We start from the raw sequence: 23,295 nt of genomic DNA on the forward strand, positions 1-23,295 counted from the left end.
AACGTCAACGTTGTTGGTACTTTTTATGGATTTGTTCACATCTTTTCAAGTCTATCTTGATACAAAATCATCTGCCCTCTTGTTAGTAGGCACTATCCACTGGTAAAATACTCTTTATTAGCATTCATTGAACTTTTGATTGCCTTTTTTGCAGGCGGCAACCTCCGGCTCTGCCAAGTGAAGCCAATGAGGAAGTGTCTTAAACTTGCATTGTCTCTACTGTCCACCAGGGGGCGACTCCTCTGGTTGTATAGAAGTCTATGAGAAAATGACTCTACTTCTCTCTTGATTTATTACCTCAGTAAACATTGTAAACATGAGTTTATGGTCTCAATCTCTAGCTTCAAGTCTTCTTCAATACAGCATGATGTTCATTTAGTACATTATGGTCCATTTAGAGTCACACAGACCATAAAGCAGGGGATGCTTTAGGGCGGGGCTTACGGTGATTGACAGATTCTGTTCGTTGGTTGCAGAAAAATGACAACATACGGCCATTTTCCAAGATGGCGACGGCGAAAAACCAATGGGTGACGTCACGATGACTACGTCCACTTCTTATTGTATATAAGTGGACGTAGTCATCGTGACGTCATTCATGATTTTTTGTGATGTAGATTTTGTCTCCTACTCTAGAAAAGGATCTCTTCACTGCCGGTATGGACGGGAGGAATGATCACAGCCACAAATCACTCCGATGTGAAATAAAAAACGTTTACTTTATTATCGTTCTAAATGACAACAGTTTGATATTAGCTGTTCTTTAAAGTTTTGATTACATTCCATTGGCTTTCCAGTAATGAATCCGATTAATGGACGCTTGGCACGGTGATGTTTGACTTAACGTGGACATGTTTATCCAGTAGTTTGACTTGAACCAACGTTCCCAGTAGCCTGATAAGCGTGACATCACCTCTCCTCTTCTGTTGTTTGGATCACAAAGCAGCTGCTGAGCTCTCTACATTTCTCTCTGTTTGAGCCGGCATGTCAACAAAAAGCCATCTTCATCTTAACTCTGATTTCTCCGTATAATGGTTGATGATGGTCTCCTGGAAATGATTAGAGGTGTCTGTTTGTGAAGTGAAGTGAAACCACTCTTCAAGAGAGAGAACCCTCCTGCAAATACAAAAATCAACAATCTTTACGCTGTTTGAAACAAGAACATGTCAGTATTTTGTTTAGTTTCCAGATGTAGAATTACTTAGAAGGGTTAAATTATTGTTCATCAATTCTGTGTTTTTGTGAACTTATTCTTTCTACAAATGACGATGACTGAGCAGTACTGAAGTGATGAACCTTTGGATGTGGTTCTCATGGAAACACCCTCTGCTGACGTGATTGGCACCTTGTTGTTCTTTTCCTCCCGTTTCTAAATTCGTCCGCTACACTCTTGTAAATCTCATGACCTAATGTGGTAAATATTTGGTTGTGCCTTGTGTGCGTTCGTTAATGTTTCCTACCACATTTTATACAAATAGATTCATGAACAAAACATGTTCGTGGCTTTTCACGCATTTACAGTGCTGAAGTTTCCTCCTGTGGTAGCTTTGGCTCATTCGGACTGCTGCCTTTACTTTGATACCTTTTTATTCTGCAGTTACAATGACTTTCCCTGGAGCTTAAGGTTCCTGGTACTTGTTTCCCAGGTACTAAAGTACAGAAGTCAGACGTGCTTTAGTTCAGCTTTAGATAAAAAAATGATATAAAAGATAGATTAAATGTGAGGCTGAGTTTGTCTCTAGTGACTTTAGTGTGTGTATTTGTACGGTACATTAGTGTGTGCGTGTGTGCGTGTGTGTGTGTGTGGGACGCAGGGCAGGCGATGTGTGAAGTTGATGGCTTTCCTGCAGATGCACAGCGACTGTAAAATGTCATCCCCATGACCTAATGTTCGCCACGTTGTACAAATGCTCTGTTTCCATTGCTCATCACACCGATGAGCCAAAGTTAATTAATCTCCTCTAACGGAACATCCCATTTATATATCGCCAGCTTTCTTTTATCCGACATGAAAGGATCTCTTAAAAAGGATAATGATCAGTTGCAGACACCCCTATCCTTCCTGTCATCTGCAGAGGGAAACATGGTGCGCTGTGCTGCCTCAATGGGGCCTGACGTTTGAAATGCACTGTATTTATCGACATGACGTATTTATTTTACACTGGGTGTAAACTTCATGCCCTCTGTGCAGCAGAGCTACTGTTGACAGTTATTGATGGCCAGCCGGCTCATCTGCAGAGGAAGTCATTTACTTCTTGTCTGTTCCCAGTTGAATGTAATGCAGTTGGTGGACGTTAGCGCTGCCATATTTCACTCTTATTTACTGTGGAAATTAGCCTTAAGTTAGGAACGGGTTTCACTTCAACTTTTTTACAATCATTTAACATTTCCTCATAGACGGACCAGATATTTCTATTAGACTGTTTCTCGATGAGAACGATCGCTTCATGCTCCCACACATTTTCCATATGTCCTCGTCCAAGTTGAGACCGCAGAGTTCCTGCAGCTGTGTGCATGAAAGCGCCGAGTAGCTGCTTAACTAAGGCCAGACTGAGTAGCCTCTGTGAAGACCAGCCATCTCCCACAGTGAGGGTGAAATGTCAGCTGGATGGAATGAGAGAAGGCCTGGAAACCGGGTAAAACCCCGCAGCTCAGCAGACGGTGCCAGTGATACTTGAACTTATCCAGGACTGGTTTCAGCCGAAGCATTTTAAAGGCACGAAATGACGTGTTTGGAGCCACAATATGAAGCTACTGCCACAGCAGAATCAGCCGTGCATGAAGAAAACTAAAGAGAAAGTTATCCTTGTTTATCAGGTACAAAAGATAGTGTACATCATCTTATAGGCTGTCAAATACTGGATTTTTGATGATATTGCTGTCGATATTTGGCAGTTTAAAAAAATGTGATATAATATCGGCTGATTTTTTTTGATTTTGTGACAGACTATGTAATCCAGACTGTTTTTAAATGAATTCAACAGATTTATCTGGTTAAACTGCAACAAATATGGATTGAAACAGAAACCATTGAGAGATAGAAAGATAATTAATCTTTCTATGAAAAAGATTTAAAACGGTTACCCTACACACAACTTTACTTCTAATTTCCGAGTGAAATATATGCCGGTATGTCTTCAGTACTTCAGTACTCTTCAGAACAAGTACTATTGAAATTAAGCTATCTGGCAGACAACTCACAGACACAGAGAGTCTGTAGCAAAGGTAGCCATTGCCTTGCTTTGATGGGTCACTATTCAAAAATGTAACAAAAATACTTTTAAATTATTCGTTGCTCAAACAGACTGTTATTCAAAAGTTAGAAGCTGAACTGTTCCATAGAAATATCCCGAACACAAATGGAGACCCGGCAGGATCGCAGTTGGCGTGAATGTCATCAGCACCCTGGAGAGGATTACAGTCTAATGCAGGGATGTAAACACCAGAGAGACGTTGGCATGAGCGTTCAACATGATATCTGAGTCGACACATTCACGGCTTCATTCCGCTCCGCTGATGTGTTTTGGGAAAATGTGTGTCGCTTGTTCTGAACGCCTGAGAAGATTTGCTGGGGGGGGACGTGCACGTTTCCACCATCTTCTTGAGTTGGCAAGCTGCAGCGTCGTTGTGACGATAGTATTGTGCACACAGAATTCTCTGCTTTATCATTTATTTGAAGTAAAGTGTATGAAGTTATTTATAATCAAGTAGTCTGCAGATACAGCCAAAGGTAATGAGTTTATGTTAAACTTCTGACTAAGGCAGTTTTTATCTACTCCTGAGTTTTCTCTCTTTATTTCAGGACTCTCTTTTTAAGTTTAATAACCACCGAACATCTTCACTTTACAACACCGAGTCCACTGGGGCATGCAGCACCGACAAAAGACTCCTAATGCAGTCAATGCACGTCTTTCTTATTTCTTTGTCTGTTTTAATTGACGATGATAATTTCTCCTCCAAACTCAATAAAACAATTAACTCAACAAATTGGATCGTCGACACCAGACGCACGTTCCTTTTGTAGTCTTAAAGCCGCGGCTGTGTTTTGAATCTGTTCAAGTGTTCGGGGTTATCTGAACACTTTTAAGTTGAATTAAGATAATATATTCATTTATTGGGACGTCATTGTCGGTTGATTGGTCCACCACTTTGTTCCAGACTGAAATATCTCGACCACTGTTGGATCTACTGCTGTGAAATGTTATAACGTTCATAGTCTCCAGAGGATGAAGCCCACTGACTTTGATGATCCACTGACTTTTTCCTTTAGCGCCACGAGATGGACATCTGTTTTTAAGATCATTTCTCAAAAAGTATTGGATGAATTGCTATCAAATTTAGTACACACATTTCCTGTTTTGTGTCTGCTGTAAAAACCTCGGCAAGCGCTTAACATTTCCTTTTGTGTATATTCTCTGCAAAAGTGTGTTTTATTAGTGTTCAGTAGAAATGGAGCCAGCTGGCCTTATATAATGCATTTATGATATGAATTGTGTGTGTGATGCTTTGTGTAATGCTTCTCATCGCTGTGACATTAACTGCGGTGACGAATGACTGATCACTGATCTCATTGAGGATATCGCGCCCTGTGGTTGATTAAGCTCCAACTCACCCCAGCCAAACACAGCTGTTAACAAAGGGTCACGTTCAGTACGGCTCATTCACCCAGTGTCAGTATAATCCTTCAACTAATGCCTGCAAGTGCAGATCCTCTAATCTGTAAAGCACACAAGCTCATTAGAGCTACCGCGCTGAGACAACAAAGGGATCTCCGTGCACAGTTTGCTCGTCTGTGGTTCTGGTGGCTGCAATCAGAGGCTCACTGCAGATCTGCCGGCATCCTCCGGAGCGACCGGAGAGGGATTTGCGAAGCATTTCAGAGCCATATTAGTTCATGTTTGTGTGAGCTGTGACGTCTCTGGTCTGCTCAGCGTCTGCACATGGCCCGGCGCTGACTCAGAGTCAGACTGGTGAGGTTGTAACGCCACATATGAGGGTGCTTGGTGTCTTTATTTCACCCTCCAGCATTTGAGGAGCAGCTGTAATCATGAAACAATCTGTTTGTAGGCGGATGCAGTTTCTCGCAACTGTCACGACTTTACAAGAGTCATTAAAACTAATGAGGTCTTCTAAGAAGGAGCTTCTAGCTGTGTTGCTGTGTTTATGAGTTACTGACAGTTTGTTGATAATAAATCTGGTGACCCAGCGCTGGAAAAAACCCTCACAATGTAGAAGTCTAGAGGAGCAGATACGGGACAACATGATTCTGTGTATCTAGGATAAAGTCTTGGTACTCTTCAAGTATTCACTGCCCTTGGCAGTTTTACAACATTAAATACATATATTTATATTAAGTCTAATTAATGTGGCTTTTTGATACTGATTATTTAAAAAAAGTGAAAACGGATCTCTACAAACTGTCAATCAAATACAAAACTCACCTTAGTAGAATAAACCTAAATCACCTCTGCTGCATCCAAGTGGTTCTAGAAGTCACGTAGGTTGTTAAATGAAAATCAACGGAGTGCAGTTCTTAATTGATTGCATTATAAATGCATCTATAGCTGCAAGATCCAAATTTTGTTTGCTTAACAATGCGACAAAACCTCCACCGTGAAGACGAAGGAACACTTCAAACGACTCTAAAGGAAGCTGAATGAAAAGCACAAGTCAAGACACGCCTCGAAGTACAATTAAATAAATGATAAGGAAATGCACTATTTCAAGAGTAATCAATCAAACACAACACATTTCAACTTTATTTCCCTGTTCTTTCTTCCCCTTAGTTTTGTACTCTTTAACTAAAGAAAGATCAAACTGTTCATTTACCTCCTACTTTAACGCCTCTTGCAAAAACAGTAATTATAGAGCTTCATAATTAAACATTCTGTAAGTAACAATGCAAATATTTCCCTGTAATCCATGTCTACATGAATGACTCTTGCATTGGCTCTTTCCACGTTGTTCCATATAAACAGCATTCTGTACGTATCAACATACATGTTTTTGGCACATATTTTGCCCATACATGAAAAAAAAGTCAGTTTCTTGTCATTTATATTCATGTTGGAAAAAACCCAAAACATTTACTGACCTCATGGTTCATTGTAAGTGAACAGTTGAGCCCAAACTACCCATGACCCATCGCGCTATATGATTACAACCCCGTCCAACGGTCAGACTGGAGACACTTTGCTTTTCTTTATGCCACTTTCAGCCTGTTGAGATTATAGAGGACTGGACCGAGTAGCACGTCAGCACCTGTATGGACGGGTTATAATCTCTATAAGCATGCCAGTGTATAAACTACCGATTCATGTTTAGTCTTTAGTGACAGAAGAATATTTTAGTGCACTTAAAGAGAGAAAAAAGTCATCTTTGAGTTTCTTGAAAAAGGAAATTGAGTGTCTCAAAAACTGAATGCCAATTCTTTGTTTTCATTATTGATTAATCTGCTGGTTATTTCTCCATTAATCAATTAATTGGTCATTAAAAACATTAGAAAATACTGAAAAAGGTCAAAAATACCATCTTCATATCACTCGTTGGGTCCAGATCAAAAGATCAAAACCCCAGTCCCAATGTAAACCCTTTGTTTACAGCTGCATAGCTTTAGTTTATACGTGAACAATGTTCTATGTGTTGGTGCTTGAGCCTCATGGGTTGTATTTCAGTGCAGTACATGTGAAACACATGGGAAGCCTTGAATTTAAAAAGGGGCCTTCAGGTCCTTCAGACCAGATCCCCGGGCTCTTCTGAAGCTGAGGAGAATATTAGATTTAACGAATGTTACAGATTTCATGAGTTTATCGTCCTGCCTCTGTGAGTGGAGCCTCTTCATCGCATACTTGAACTCACACATGCTCATATTTCCTGTGCTGAAGAACAGACTCTTGTGGTTTTTTGCATCTCGTGGCTTCGTTGACCCGACCCGACCGTCCTGCAATGAAAAGTGACAAATCTTCTTATCTCTGTTGTGCCGTTAGATTAGTCAGGATCTATTGTTTTAGTCCGATGCTCCTTCATCTTCTCCGTTTATAGAAACAAGACCAGAACTCACATTTCTGATTGGAGTTTATTTTCTCTTGAAGAATGCAGAAGTGGGCTCAAATCTTTTGATGCATATTTAAGATCCTGTTCAAAGACGGGTTCTCTGTTTTGAGCTATAATTACATTACATTTGTATTTAAGGAAAACATGAATCAGTGGTCATCTATTATCAAACAATAACTTTCAATAGTGCTGAAAGTATTAGGCAATTAAGACTATTTTGATAACTGAATGATTGTCATTTCGCGCTGGAGTTTTTCACAGTTTTCTGACATTTTTAAGACCAAATGATATATAGAAGTAAACAGAACATACTCAGAATACCCACTAATGAGAATAATTGTTAATTGCAGCACTAACTTTTAATATGGTGGGTATCGGTCACCCATTTGATGATAACTAACAAATTATCTTTGGGTTTGGATCTGTTGGTCGGTCAAAACAAGCAATTTAAAAACACCACCGTGGGTCTCTATCATTTAGTAAACCACATGAATTATCGATTAAACAAAAAAAAACATCAGCACATTAATCAGTAATATAGTTAGTTGCCTAATCTGACTTGTTCCACTCAATCTAAAGGATTTGTGAAGATCTAAACCTGCCTCACAGAGGTTTAATCCTCATCTAATCATATTAAGTCTGAACTGCGTCCATATGGTGCCTGTTTCCCCAACCGAGCTCTAAGTTTTCTTGCCAGTTTACACGCAGGTTTGGGAATAACTGGTATTACGTACTCCCTGAAAGCTTCCTTTCATTTGAATCCAAGATGGCTGCTTGAGAACGTGTCTGTTTCCTGCTCATCCCATCTGTTAAATGTATGAGAAAGTAACCGTGTCTGTTTCAGGAACAACTGTGTCTGACCAAGAATACATTTCCTCCAGGAAATAAGAAAGTTGGCTTCACTCTTAAATGTCCACTTCTGCACTTTTTTATGAATGCATCACCAACTGGATAATCACTGGAGCTGAATCAGGGGACGTGCCACACATTTATTTGATTAAGAGTGCTTTCATGCATAGCAAGAATAAAATGTGGTTGGATATCCATCACTGTGACAGAGCTGGAGGAAGATTCACATGTGAGGGATTTGTGCAAAGTATGGAAATCAGAAGTAGTTGTTCGTAGGGATGTCCTCAAATACAATATATTTGAGGAAAGAGAACATTGATTGTTCTTTATTTGTGCGGGGAGACGATCGTAAATCATTATTGCAAACCCATTGAAGGGAAACTGTCTGTCTGCTCTCTACATTCGGACTTAACTTTCCTCTCATTCCCCGGCTTCCCCCTCTAATTTTCCTGCACAACCACGAACGCTGCTCGCTCTGTCATGACTCCCAGTAACACTGGCATCTCATTTAAAGGCAGCAGCCCAGATTAGTTGCAGCAGAGGGAGGACAGAAGAGCAGCGGAGGGAGGGGAAAATGATGGCTATTTAAGGGTTGGAGTCTAAGCAATGGGGGTCTGACCTAAACTACTGCTCACACTTTAAAAGACAGTTACTCACACTCTCTCACTCTCTCACTCTCTCTCTCTCTCCCTCTGTCAGTAAAAGAGCTGAACTCCAGTCTGAGCTGTGAAGGAGCGATAAGGAAGCTGGCTGAGGGAGGACTGACTGACAGAGCTGCTACCTTGCTGGAGAGGCTGCAGTTGTCACAACAGAGCAAAGCATCACTTTTTTTTTGGCCTCAATGAATGCGTGAAGACTCGGAGGAGCGCCTCATCTAACCTGCAAGTACTTGTGACAGGTAGGAAGATATATTTTATGTATATTTATAGACATTTCCTTGGAATTCATGTCCATTTTCTTGACTTTTCCTGTGCATTTTTCTTGAATTATTGTTTCCATATTAGAGGTGAATACAATAGAGGTTACATACCTTTCTTTAGCAGTCTAGCGAAGGTTACTATGACACCAGAAGGTGTTATTGGAAGTATATTCTTAGAGAATACTGCAACTTCTTCCTCAGTCTCACACACACACACACACACACACACACAGCAGCCAATGCAGGATCAGAGATGACTGACTGCTGGGGGAGTAGAACATGTGGAAGCTTTGATCAGCAGCCAGCACGCTTCGTGCCAAAAAGATTTTCTCAGATTTTTGTCAGGTTGTAGATCAATACTCCTAAAAGTAAAAATAAACTGTGTGTGTGTGTGGTGGCAAACATTGTGTGCAAGTATCTGCTTTCTCTGGTTGCAGCTTTGCAGCCTGATGATTCATCACATTACCTTCTGCAATGCAATTCTGTTTTCATTGTGTGTCATTTTTCCATCATGGAGATTAAATTAAAGGGAAAAGTGGATGGCAGCGCCTGCCAGTGTGGGCAAGGAGAACAAAAACCCCACTTCATCCATGCCGTCCATTAGCTCTGCTTAATTGAAATCCAAGTCTGGCTTTCGGTGGTTTTAGCTTCTGAATGTTTTCAGCGGAGGAAGATTATAATGATTTAGTTCCTTTTTAGTTTCATCCCCAGGACTCGTATCTGCGTGCGCGTCATGTCTCGTCTGCAGCTCTTCAGTGTGGGGATGTTTTACAGCCTCTCTGCTATGTGCTGCTGGCCGTCCTGGGATGTGTCCGTGCAGCAGAGGGAGAAAGGTGTCTCCGTGAAACAAAAGCACAGTTGGAGGGACAGCTGGTTTAATAGCCTGAGCCCCCCCCCCCCCAGGTCTCGTCCAGACACTTTCCCTCTGCGTGACCTCTGTGCACTCGAAGAGCCAGGGGTCGATCATAACTCAACATCACACTTCTTAAATGTGTTGGACTTCAGGGTCAGTTGAGCGACGGAGCTTGTGTGGGCAGAGTTAATGAGGATGTTGTGACGGGCTTACTCGTCCAATAATCCACGTCGCTCTTTGTCCTCGATCAGACAATCTAACATTAGATATCGTTTTACAGTGCAGAATACTTGAACAAGTATATTTGAGGATGATGTAGCGGCGCAGGGTCGGTGTCGGTGTCGGGCCTTATCGTCTTGAAGCAGGTGTGTTGATTAGGAGGGCGATTAGGCGGCTGTTTTGTAATTGGTTAAATTTCTGGCTTATTAAACTCTGCAAAGAAGACCGCAGGCTAGTAAACATGGATGTAAACAGAATTAAAAGAACTGTAGTATAATTAGAAGAAAACGACCTCAAGGATCGCTGGATATTAACTTGTGTATGTTTTAAAAGAAGACTCCACAGGGCACCTTTAATCGGTCGCTTTGTCAATAAAATGTGCACCATAATTTCCCAGAGGCTAAGGTGACATCTTAAAATAGTTGATTTGTCCAAGATAGTCAGTTTACTAACGTGTTTGACCAAAAAAAGAAGCAACTCATCACATTTGTGAAGTTGAAACCAGCCGATTTGGGGGATTTTTTGCTTGAAAATTGACTGAAACAAATGGCCGACTATCAAAATTGTTTAATTTTCCATTGATCCATTAATCGTTTCTGCTCCAAAGAAGGAAAAACTAGTCTCTTTTTACAAATCTTTAAGCTCTTTCTCCTTGATTGAGGAGAGATCCGATGATTGCAAATTGAAAGTGAAGTCTGCATCCTGTTCCGGCTCACATGGGAACACATAAAGCTCCGGTTTATTATTCTTAAAGGAACACTTCATCTGTTCAACAGCGGGGAAAATGTGCAATCCGCTAATGAGGTGTTGCGATTTCTGCTATTGTCGTATCTGCTACAGTAACGAGTCCCAATTAGCTTTTCTTGAGATGATTTCCAGCTGTGCCAGGAGGATCAGACAAATAAAAAAAAGCTAAAATATCACAGATGAACAAACAAGCAGATGCACCAGATTAATGTTCACTGCGCTGAGTCCTGACACGCCGCCGTCGGCCACAAATGTTTTCCATAAGTGCGTCCAGACGCGATGCACTCATGCTGCTCCCCTGGATGTGAAACGAAGACGACCTCGTCTGTGTCTCGTCACCAGAAGCGGCTCTTCAGCCGGCTGATTTGCACAAAGACGATCAGAGACGATGCACGCGTGTCGCACTTTCACTTTTTGTCTGGAAACCAAACAAGAACCACTGTGTGCCTTCTTTCTTTTTTTGTTTCTTTGACTAAGCAAAACAGATGTCGGCAGTCCGGGGCCAACATTCCCAGTTTCTCTTTTCCACGCGGAAAAGTTCCCTTCTCTCTGCCAGCATGAGAGTACTAAAGCTACAGCAACTCTGGATTATAGTTTAGTGAACAGGTTATATTTACTTAAATTTCTCTCTCCAAATTGTCTTCCGATGTCCCGTAGTCTCATCAGATGTCCCCGGTCAACCCCTCGTCTCCTTTAAAAGATCTTAACTTGGCTTTTTACTGTAAGCATTATGTCTACAGTATGAATCCTATTTGACGTTTTTAAAACATACATCGAGCCACTTTTGAGCATCTTCAGCTGAAACGTGTGCTGAGGATTTCTTTATAGGATTCATTCTTTACCTTCGAGACCTGCAAACGATCCCTCTTTGTGTCTTGTAAAGTTTTCTAGAAGGAGATCAGAAACATATTGACAGACTCGGGTTTTCTGATTTACAACACCGGCCACAACCTACCTTTTATCCCACCACTCGCCAGATGTGCGAGGACTTGTGAAACTCGAGCTCAGGTTTACATCTGTGTCTTAGGTGGCGGGGGTGCAAAAAAAAAAATGCTGGTGAGGAGAAAGAAAAGGTCAGAGGTCAGGGCGAGAAAGGAGAGGAAAGAGGATTGATGAGAGGGGTTAAGAGGCACTGTGGTGACAGTGAGTATTTGTGTGATTTAGGGAATAAATCATGCAGCCTGTCATCCAAATATAATCTGTTAAAAAAAGGAAGAAATGGAAAGTTAAGGACAACGGTGAACTCCTCTGAAACCACAAAATGTCCTGTCAGCTTGTTGCTGCAGTCAAAGACTGTTGGCCAATAGCCCGAAACTTGTCACATTATGGTCTGTTGATTCCTGCTTCTTAATCTGTTTTAGTGCTTTTCCCCAAATATAAATCTTTAGCAGGAAAGATTCATCACTACCTGTGAAGAGCTCCTTCATATTTTGGAACAGAAGATGAATACACACGGGTTCAATCTGCCCATCAATCCTGAACCTTGTGACTGTAGTTTATTTATTTAGATTCTGATGACGTAGAAGATATTCAGAGTTTTGGTTTGAGTTTTGCAGCATTCATGTCTAATGGGATGGATGGTAGAGATTCCCATGTTGTCCGTTTCAACTTGAAGTCAGACGATATAACAACCTCAGAATATATTACGATATCTTTATATCATGAACGCTGCATTAACCCTGTGGTGTCGGGTCAAAGGTAGATGAGGGACCGGTTTAATATTGAGAATGTAGAGGGAGGCAAGATGTGTGTGTATTATTGAGGATTTTTGGGCCCATTTTCGTTCATATTTGCAACATTTTCTGTTTAAAAAGATTTGTCTAAATGATGGATGATGGGGGGCTGAATGATTAAGCAGATTTAGTTCCAGGATAAATAATAGTTTTCTCTTCATGTGACATCTTAATGTATTTAATTTTGCATGTTATTTTTTTTCATTGATACTAGTTTCTTGTCCTGCTCGGGATCTCGTATGTTTAGGTTTCTTTTTTCTTGCATTTTGATATGTGTGGATCAGAATGGAGGTTTTGGTTAAGTTGCCGGTTGCTGTGATCTGTTGTGATTCAGTTTTTCTGCAGTGTAAAATAAATCCTGTTCATAGATCAACAAGTGGCAAGGAAAAGGTGAATGCAGTCATTACATACTCTGCTGAACCTTTTGTTGAATATCTACTTTAGCCGAGTATCAGCATTGTCTGAACAAATAGTTTCCAGAAGTCCTCGTGAGAAACTAAATCCAAGAGCACCACATGTCTTTTCATAGCTATCACCACTTGAACTATTCACTTCTGGAAGTCATTTTTCATTTGATTGCATGTGCGAGCTTCTGTCAGATGCTACCAATCAAAAAAAATCTGAACCTAATTCTGCGTCACTGACAGAGATACAACCCCCTTTTTATAGACGCATAGAGTTTGCAGCCTCCCAGACATAGCAGCAGACATCCTGCACTGCACAGATACAGTATGTCAGTTAGTCTGTGCAATCACTGTTGGCCTATTCTATCGATTTTCAGTATGCTTACTCGGACCCTTTGGAAACTCAACACTGAGTAACACAGGCAGGCTTTCCCACGCTGAGGAAGAAGCTTGTCATTACTTCTCGTCCGGCTCCCACAAATTATAGCGTTGTTGGTGTCCAGCTGATGAAGTCATCGTGGGCGAGAAGGAGTCCTGTGTATAGGATATGCTCTGTCTTATACGTTCTATATAGTGTTTCATGCAAAACAGCTGAGACTTTTCATATATGTGTGTACTATGAAAGAGCTTGACGTGCCAGCGCAGCTGTGGATTCTTTGGTTTTAACAGCTTTTTTTTTTTATACAGCGAACTCCTGCACCCACGGTGGCTTGCGGTATTGTGTTGTCAGTTAGAAATGTAGCACAAACTGTAAATAATAATCAGACTGACTCGCACAAAAAAAAGAAGTCTTGGGTGGGCCACAGAAAAAGCCTGGAGTCAGTTTGAATAGTGTGAAGGGCTCCTGGTTCCTCTGACTGACTGCGTGTTCCAATTTGAACACATTTGTTGCAGCGGGAATTAGAAAAGTCCAGTAATATCTCAGAAAAAGTGGATTTAAAAAGAACATCATAACTTCATATAGCTGATTGTTTAGCAACTGCAGGTAAATAATTCTGAAACACTTCACATGTTTGTGTTGGTTTCTTCTCACACTTAAGACTTAATTAATTCTGCCATTACCAAACCATTGGGTTTATAACTGGACTCATTTGTCTTTAACAGTGTTTTTTGGCTTGTGACACATAAAAACAAAGCCTATCTATTCCAAACCTATCCGACTATTGGGTCTCTTATTGGCTTCTTCCATCAGCTGCGGAATCAGCCAGGATGTAAACATCAGATAGCAAGTGTTGTTGTTGTTGTTCCCGAGTGTAAAAATCCTTAATATGTTTTGACTAATCGTTGCAGCTTTACATTTGTGTGATGAAATACTTTCATTCTGTCTTACAGAACCCTCACCTTAACTAAGGATTGGCCTTCATTCAGAGGTTCAAACGGATATTTATTTCACTAATCCCACATCTAACATGGGTACACGAGGCGTCCTGAGCTGCCTCCTCCTGACCGCTTTGCTCAGTTTATCAAACGCTGGTCTCGTTAAGCAAATCCTCCGGCATCGACGACAGACTCTGGAGCCCTCTCAAGAACATAACATCACGCTGCCGAGTGCGGACCATCCCGTGGTGTTCAACCACGTCTACAACATCAATGTTCCCGCCAGTTCCCTGTGCTCGGTGGACCTGGACGCTCCAGAGAGCACGCAGCTCCGTCCTAAAGATGCAGCGGTCTCCTCGGGCGAGCACATCGCCGAGCACACGGTCGATGGGGAGAACCAGATCGTCTTCACCCACCGCATCAACGTACCTCGGCAGGCCTGTGGTTGCGCCGAAGACCTGCCCGGCCTGAAAGTCCTCATGAGCCGACTGGAGATGCTTGAAGGAGAAGTTTCAGCACTTAGAGATCAGTGCACCGGTGACGGGCCCTGCTGCGGTGCACAGGCCACGGGTAGGTGTCGTTTGTCTGTCGTCCTTTGTCTGGTATGTAGCTTACAGCAAGTACGGTAAAATAATCCTTTGTTTCTCTCAAACTGCATTGGAAAGTGCAACGTTAAGAATACCACACAGCACATCTGTTCCATTCATCTGTTGGGGAGTTCAGGAATCCAGTGTGGGGGTGTAATACTCTCCAGTTTGAAAGGGCCTTTATTTGGCTCAAATGCCATGAGATACAGTTGCTGCATATCTATGAACGTAAAAAGGTCTTCTCTTCTAATAGCTGCTGAAATAAGCGTTGGACCGTTTCTGAGTGATGCACTCGTAAAGGAAGAGATTAACATTTGGGAGATAGGATATTCGCTTTCCTGCTGAGAGTTGGAGGAGATCGATGCCATCGATATATAAAGCCAGCTGCTGATTAGCTTACCTTAGCATAACGCCTGGAACAAAAAACAACCAAGAAATAGTCCTGCAGGTAAAATACACTTTTTTACGATTTAAAGCCACAACGGGAAAACCAAACACTGGCTTTAATTTGCATTACTTAAATGCAAACGTAGTTCTCTGAAACCCTTGAAAAGGGAAAGGTGAGCAGAGGGGATTTGAGTTGACTAGATGCCACTTATTCCTACACACTTGTCCTTCAGGTTGAGTGGTATCGATCTTCTCATCTAACTCTCAAGAAAGCAAATAAGCTATTGCTTCAATGCCAGAAACTCAAGTTGATTGCATATTCAACAAAACTTTGTAATTGAATTGGTAAAAATTGCATTGGTCTTTACTTTCTTATCAAAGGTGAGGTGGGAACTAAACCTTACTGCCACGGTCATGGAAACTACAGCGCTGAAACCTGTGGCTGCATATGTGAGCCGGGCTGGAATGGACCCAACTGCACCAAACCCGATTGTCCCGGTAACTGCCAGAACCGGGGCCACTGCGTTGACGGAAAGTGTGAGTGCTTCAAGGGCTTCGCCGGAACAAACTGCTCGACCCAGGTCTGCCCTGCGGACTGCGGAGCACACGGCCAGTGTGTTGGAGGTGTTTGCATCTGCTCGGATGGTTTCCTCGGCGAAGACTGTTCGCAAACCAAGTGCCTCAACAACTGTCTTGGCCGCGGTCGCTGTGAAGATGGAGACTGCCTGTGTGACGAACCCTGGACCGGCTCCGACTGCTCTGAACTCATCTGTCCCAAAGACTGCTACGACCGCGGACGCTGCGAGAACGGCACCTGCTACTGCGACGAGGGGTACGCCGGGGAGGACTGCGGACAACGCACCTGCACCAACAACTGCCACGGTAACGGTTACTGCGTGGACGGCCAGTGCGTCTGCGCCGCCGGCTTCAGCGGAGACGCCTGCTCTCGGCTCACCTGCCTCAACGACTGCAACGACAGGGGCACGTGCTTCAACGGGATGTGTATCTGCGACATCGGCTATCAAGGCGCAGACTGCAGCCAGTTGGCGTGTCTGAACAACTGTAACAACAGAGGCCAGTGCGTAAACGGACAGTGCGCCTGCGATGTCGGCTTCCGGGGAGAAGATTGCGCTGAGCTTTCCTGCCCAAACGACTGCCTGCACAGGGGGCGCTGTGTTAACGGACAGTGCGTGTGTGAAGAGGGATTTGCCGGAGAGGACTGCAGCATCAGGACCTGCCCCTCGAACTGCTACGGCCACGGCGAGTGCATTGAGGGACATTGTGTGTGCCATACGGGCTTCACCGGCGAGGACTGCGGTGAGCTGAGCTGCCCCAGCAACTGCCAAAACCGCGGCCGATGCGTCGACGGGCAGTGCGTTTGCGATGAGGGCTTCTCCGGAGAGGACTGCAGTCAGAAGGCGTGTCCCAACGACTGCCTGGCCCGGGGCAACTGCATGGACGGCAAGTGCGTCTGTCGGGAAGGCTACTCGGGAGACGACTGCTCTGTCCACGTCTGTCCTGGCAACTGCAACAACATGGGGCGCTGCGTCGACGGAAGGTGCACGTGTGAGAGTGGATATGAAGGAGAAAGCTGCGCAGAGCTGAGCTGCCTCAACAGCTGCCAGGACAAAGGCCGCTGTGTGAACGGTCAGTGCGTCTGCGATGAAGGATACATCGGAGAAGACTGCTCAGAAGGTAAGAAGCTCTGTTTAATTCACCGCAGAAACACGCACACAAAAAGAATCTGGCAGCTCACAAATTCTGAAACTTTCCATGTGTTAACTAGTTGTACCGTAAAATCAAATCCGGGGTGATGTAATGTCCTCTTATTCTCAAAATTCACTCATCTTGAGAGAATCTATTTCAGTGAATATAAAAGAGGTTTGTCGGTTCGTGTATTGCCCTTGTCAGCACTTTGTTCCCAATTGTTTTTGGCAGTTCTTTACACCACAGCCAGATGTGGGGGTTTGCATAAGCTCTGTGTGGTGATTGAGGTAACGAGGAAACACCATTCTGCTTCCCCCCCTCCAGTGTCTCCTCCAAAGGAACTGACTGTTGGCGAGGTCACCGCTGACACGGTGGACCTGTCCTGGGACAACGAGATGCTGGTGACAGAGTACCTCGTGACATACGTGCCCACCAGTCCTGGTGGTCTTCAACTGGAGTTCGCTGTGACAGGAGACAAAACGGCGGCCACCGTCGGAGAGCTTGAACCCGGCATCGAGTACCTGATCAATGTCTACGCCGTTCTGAGCAACAAAAAGAGCGTCCCAATCAGCGCGAGGGTGGCCACGGGTACGTCACAGGCGTCCTCATGCTGGTTTAATGTGAATAAATATAGAAGAACAAGTTGATGTGGCTCAGCCGACAATGATTATTTCTGTTTCCGACTCTCCAGAGCTTCCAAAGCCAGAGGGTTTAATATTCAAATCAGTGAGAGAGACCTCAGTGGAGGTGATGTGGGACCAGCTGGACATCCACTTTGATGGCTGGGAGATCTATTTCCGCAACACGGTCAGTCTGCCCGTCTCTTTTGAAGGCTCGCCCGGGTTTTTTATTAAGCGACTGGGGAAAAAGTGAGAGGTGATAAATCTGTACCAGCTTATTGGAAGTCTCAGTGAAACATGGATTTATTTCAGTGCTAACCATTTAAAATTGCTTTGACATATGGAAAAAAACCCTCAGTGAGGGCGAGGTCTGGATGTCACTGCGGGTAAATCCGAGGCAGTAATGCTTTGGAAATACTGTATATTACTGTGCCAGCTGATAAGTTGTAGGCCTTTTTAAATTATGCTGCAGAGTTTTCATCCATTTTTTTAAACATGTATGTCCTTTCCTGACCTTCGAGTTAATTTTGATAACGGGCCGTGTGATGTAGTTTACTTCACGACGGTCCTCTGTCCTCTTACACATTTCCTGTGACAGCTGCTGCGTCATGCAGACATAAACGCTGAGAGTTTAATGAGAAGATTGATACCACACTCATGTCTGTACGCTAAATATGAAGCAGCAGCCAGTTAGCTTAGCTTAGCATAAAGACTTGAAACAGGTGGAAACAGCTAGCCTGGCTCTGTATGAATGAAACCATAACAAGACACAGCTTTTGTACGGATTGGTTTGATTTAGCTTTAGAGGTAAAGGTAGGATAATTCCTTTATATCTTTGGACAGAGCTAGGCTAGCTGTTTCCACTTGTTTCCAGTCTTTATGCTAAGCTAACAGTCTGCTGGCTCGAGCTTCAAATTTACAAATTGACGGATATAAGAATGCTTTTGATTATTTCTACTAACCCTCGACAAGAAAGAAAGTAAGCCTAAAAATGTTGAACTGTGTTTTTCTATCAAACGCCAGAAATCTAAATGCAGACCAGCTGGAGGTTAACTTACTTATTTTCTCACAGTGATCTGGTCTCTTGTGTGCACGTCCTCAACAGGATATTTTACATTCGTCTTTTCTGTCCTTGCAGAAAGAAGAAAACGGAAAGGTGGTGAGCACCCTTCCACCTTCTCAAAACCAGTTTCTCCAGTCAGGCCTTGGACCGGGACAGGAGTACGAAGTCTCCGTTAGCATCATCAAGAACAACACCAGAGGTCCCCCAACATCCAAAAAAGTCACTACCAGTGAGTCTCACGGTTGTAAACAAACAATTTCTCACCACTTTGGATTAAATAGACTGAACCGGTGAGATCAAATATGTTTACAATTATCCAGCTTCTACCTAAGAAAAGTTCAGATACGATTATGTCATTTTCCTGCTCTGCCTGGCAGCTATTAGCAGTTTGGGAAGATACAAAAAAAACCTTCACTTCAGTTGAGCAGTGAGTTAAAAAAATAAATACATTAATGTCAAAGTGAAATTCCATAATGAAAAGAAGAGTGATCCCCGCTGGCTCTCCATAGTTCCATCTAACAGAGAAGAGTAATGACAGACACGTTGAGTCTCACCCGAGCATGACCACATTATAGGTTTTTGTTTTTTTCACTTTCACTAAATCTTGCTCTGGGCTTGCTGAAGCTTTTATTGCAGCGCTACTCCATACGTTACGCTGTTGACATGCCTCCAGTTGCTTATGCAATCGATATGGCACGCCAGGCTGAACAAGTTTCATTGTGCACGGAAAAGACGTCATTTCTGATGTCATTTATTTGTGTAGGTTGAAACTAAACGTGGTTTCCAGGGATGAATGATAGAAGTAAAGTTAAACCTTTCGTACCCCTTTGTACCCCCAGAGGTGCTTTTAACACGGAGAAAAGATGTCTCCTCCACATGTGAACACAGGAGGTTTGTCAAGTAGTAGTGTAGAGTGAAAGGGAACCACATTATATTTCATTATAGCCTTTTTCCTTGTTGATCCAAGTTATTGCTTTGTATTATGAGAGAGCCAAGTTAAGCTTTATATGAACTGTTTTTATGCATAAAGGGTAAACCAAAACATAGCAGGAGTGTTAATGTTTGGTCTCACACCAATGCTGACTGAGACTTTGTCTTGATTTGATTTGTGAATGTCGCTATTGGAAGATAAATCATTCCGCCACAGGCAGAATAACAATATTCTTTTATAGTTGAGAACAACTTTGCAGACTTTTCTCTCCCTCAAAGTCCCACTTATTTCTGCCTCCCCCTTGCCTCCCACCCTTAGAGATCGACGGCCCCCGGCAGGTGGAGGTGAAGGACGTGACGGACTCCTCTGCTCTGGTCGGCTGGTCTCAGCCGGCGTCTCCCACGGACAGACTCACCATGTTTTACGGGCCCAGCTCCGACCCCTCGGATGAAACCAGAGTGGAGATTTCCCCCCCGGACAAGCAGCACAGCATCGACGGCCTGAGGCCAGACACCGAGTACAAGGTGTCGCTCGTCTCCAGGAGCGGAGGGCTCACCAGTGACCCTGCCATCGCCACATTCACTACAGGTAGGCTTGTGACGGCTTATTTATATTTTCAATTGCTTTATAGCTGCAATTATATGGATAACATGCATGACAAACATAATGCAAGGTCAAAATGTTGTGGTGAATACTGAAGTTATGGTGATGTTTTTTTCATTGTCACTAAATCCCAGGAAAAGACCAAAAATATTATTGTATCCTACCAACAAGTATGTGTATCAAAGCCTGATATATCTTCTTATATATTTGTATGAAAGGTGCTACAGAACTAAAGTTTGATTGATTGATTGATATGCATACATCTGTTTGCATACTGCAATCTGGAGTGGCCCAATTTCCAATAATAGGCAAAAATAATACATTAAATTGTCTGTGTGAATCTAAAGTTTGTTAGCAGAAAAGTATTTCTCCTGATGTGATGATAAATGTATTTACCCCCGTTAGCCCTGGACGCCCCCGTGGACCTGCTGGCTGTGTCCCAGACGGACGACAGCATCACTCTGGAGTGGACCAACAGTCAAGCGGATGTTGGCAGCTATCTGGTGAAATACAGTCCCATCTCCGGAGCGACTCACGGTGAGGAGCTGTTCCCACGAGGACCAGGGGACACCACGAAAGCTACCATCACTGGTAAGGCTCAAACATGTATTAAGTGCGAGCACACATGACTTGCGTTAGTCATACCACGTGGTCATTTTCCTTCTATCCCTCTGTGCTGCAGGGCTAAACCCGGGGACAGAGTATGGGATTGGTGTGACTGCGGTGAAGAACGAGAGAGACAGCCTCCCTGCTACTACAAATGCCGCAACTGGTGAGAGACGCTGTCCAAACAGCCGTCCCTCACACCCCTTCATAAACACACAGGCGGACATGTTTGTTTATACAAATTGGGTGACAAAATTAAACTAACTGGGGGTGGAAGTGATTTATGATTTGTGTTGAGCATGCAACAGAAGTGAGCCAATTTTACACACTTAATAGTTTCCCTTCTTTGTCAGATATCGATCCTCCCAGAGATTTGGAAGAAGTCGAGTCCACAGAGACTTCCCTCACTTTGAGGTGGCGGAAGCCTCGGGCCAAGGTTGGCGCCTACCGGCTGGTGTACGTGTCCAAGGATGGACAGGTCGGGGAGGTGGAGATCCCGCCCACAGCGACTAGCTACGTCTTGTCCGACCTGAGTCCTGGAGTGAGCTACACCCTCACTCTAGCTGCGGAGAGGGGCTTCAAGAGGAGCACACCTGTCACTTTATCTGCATCCACAGGTGGGTAGGGAACTAGTTCACCACAATGTAATCTTGTAAATTATAACATATGTCTCGCAAAGGAGGATAAAAACTGATTTATTGTGCAAAATATGCTGTCAGAATTTCTTCAGAGTATTAGATGAATGAAAACGACCTTTTTCTGTTCAATTGTTTGGATTTTAGTGTTTTTTAAGTCCACCAGTATTCAGTTGGTGTATTATAAATGGATGAACACCACAGATTTGAAGACTTTGCTGCCAACGAACACCAAGAAAATGAGATGCACTTACACCTAAATGATGCTTTCTTGATTTGTGCCTTTTTGTTTTTTCTTGTAGCCTCTTTCACATTTTATTTAGCTGAATCAGACGACCGTGAGCTAATGACCGCCACAGGCTCGGAGGACAATGTCATTAGCTTTGCGTATTTAGACCCCTCCGAGTCCCAGTTCTCAGTCGGGACGGAGCCTGAGGACGAGCTCGGGGAGCTGACAATCTCGGGCATCACGCCTGATGGATTTGACCTCACGTGGAAACTAAAGGCTCACGGCGTCTATGATAGTTTGACAGTAGAATATAAAGACACTCAGCGATTATGGGATGCGAGAGAGGTCCAACTTCCTGGAGATGCCACTGGCTCTAGAATCCAGGGCCTGAATGCATCGACTGAGTATCAAATAAAACTTTACGGAATTACCAGTAGCCAAAGATCTGCGCTACTTGAAGCTGTTGCAGTCACAGGTATAAGCTCGTCTTTTAGTTTATAGGGACACTTTGTCCCGTTTTCATTTTGCATAGAGGACGAATAGTTGTTTAGCGGTATGATTTGCATGCTGGTATTTTACTCATTGAGATCATAGCTTCCATCATGCATGACCGAATGAAGGCAAACCTAACAGACAAAACTCATTTGACCTCATCTCACGAGGCTTCAGTACGGCAGCAGAATGTTGCTTCCTAAAATTCAAATACAAGAAGAAATCTACAGTTCAGATGCCGTCCGTCCCGATTTCCTCCTGCATTTGGGCTTTTAAATGCAACCATTTTGCTCTCTGAAAGCTCATTCCATCTGCATCATTCATCGTCTCCATTTTAGAATTAAATTATCCTCCAGCAAAATTACAACATATGTCACTCGCATGACAAATAAAAAGTGACTCGGAACTTCTTTAGAACAGCAGCAATGAAAGTGGCTGTGCATGGCTTCACCTTCTATTTGAAGACAACTGTGTACTTCCACTCTGGTGGACTACTCAAAAGGCTTCAAGAATTAATGGCGCTGCCTCTAGCGCCATTAATGCCCGAGCTGTTGCTTGATGATAAAGTCTGCGGTCCTGGAAATAACTGGGACGATAAGAGACGAGAAAATCAGAGAATAAGGTTGTCAAGGACAGAATTATTTTAGTTGAACTTTACAATATGTTGTTCTTATTTTAACCCAGTTTCTTCTTCACAGGTTTGTTTTTCAGTCATCAACAGATCTGGTGACAAATTCATTCATTAACCTGCTTTTATTCACATTAGCACCCAAGCCTACCTCTCCAGATGTTCTTATGCTGAGCATCAAAGATGCCCCAACAACTGCTCTGGATATCGGAGCAGCCCAAAACCCAGATCCCCTCCGTCCTCTAAACACTCCCGATGCCGGTACCACGAGCTCTGGTGCCGAGCCTGAAAGCTTGAGCCTGGACGTATTGGGGGACCTCGCGGTCCACGTCACCTCCACCAGTGTGGGCCTAGCTTGGTCGGCGCCTGACGAGGCGTTCGATAGCTTTTTGGTGGAGCTCAGTGCTCCGGCGTCAGGGGCGACACAAGCTCATGTGATCACACTACCAGGAAGTGTGAGGGACACTGAAATAGAGGGTTTGTCCCCCTCCACACGATATCGTATCACATTGCAAGGGCTGGTGGAAGGGAAGCGATCTTTCCCTCTCAAAGTTTTTGCTACTACAGGTACATGGAGCAAATGTTTTCTTTATTTGTAGGCATTCATCACAACCCGTCATCCTCTTTCATCCCAAATGTTCCTTTGCTTTACCTCTGAGTATAGGGCTGCAAATACATTTATTTCATATTTAAGTCATATTATTTTGAGAAAA

The 23,295-nt window shown here is 43.4% G+C and overlaps 1 protein-coding gene across 1 annotated transcript in view; it reads left to right on the top strand.

The window, feature by feature from the left end:
• The first annotated feature begins 581 nt into the window (after nucleotides 1-581).
• The window catches only part of LOC116390450 (tenascin-like), a 32,659-nt gene continuing 9,945 nt past the window's right edge, over nucleotides 582-23,295 (top strand). The window contains exons 1-12 of the mRNA XM_031860162.1: nucleotides 582-8,800; nucleotides 14,110-14,664; nucleotides 15,450-16,763; nucleotides 17,100-17,363; nucleotides 17,467-17,582; nucleotides 18,534-18,687; nucleotides 19,708-19,977; nucleotides 20,398-20,583; nucleotides 20,675-20,764; nucleotides 20,952-21,215; nucleotides 21,536-21,937; nucleotides 22,721-23,149. Coding sequence (XP_031716022.1) covers nucleotides 14,187-14,664; nucleotides 15,450-16,763; nucleotides 17,100-17,363; nucleotides 17,467-17,582; nucleotides 18,534-18,687; nucleotides 19,708-19,977; nucleotides 20,398-20,583; nucleotides 20,675-20,764; nucleotides 20,952-21,215; nucleotides 21,536-21,937; nucleotides 22,721-23,149 — 3,967 coding nt within the window. The 5' untranslated portion in view covers nucleotides 582-8,800; nucleotides 14,110-14,186. The remainder of the gene's footprint in view (nucleotides 8,801-14,109; nucleotides 14,665-15,449; nucleotides 16,764-17,099; nucleotides 17,364-17,466; nucleotides 17,583-18,533; nucleotides 18,688-19,707; nucleotides 19,978-20,397; nucleotides 20,584-20,674; nucleotides 20,765-20,951; nucleotides 21,216-21,535; nucleotides 21,938-22,720; nucleotides 23,150-23,295) is intronic.

The sequence above is a fragment of the Anarrhichthys ocellatus genome, unplaced genomic scaffold (genome assembly GCF_004355925.1).
Source record: "Anarrhichthys ocellatus isolate YVR2014 unplaced genomic scaffold, GSC_Weel_1.0 scaffold23, whole genome shotgun sequence".
Classification (NCBI taxonomy): domain Eukaryota; kingdom Metazoa; phylum Chordata; class Actinopteri; order Perciformes; family Anarhichadidae; genus Anarrhichthys; species Anarrhichthys ocellatus.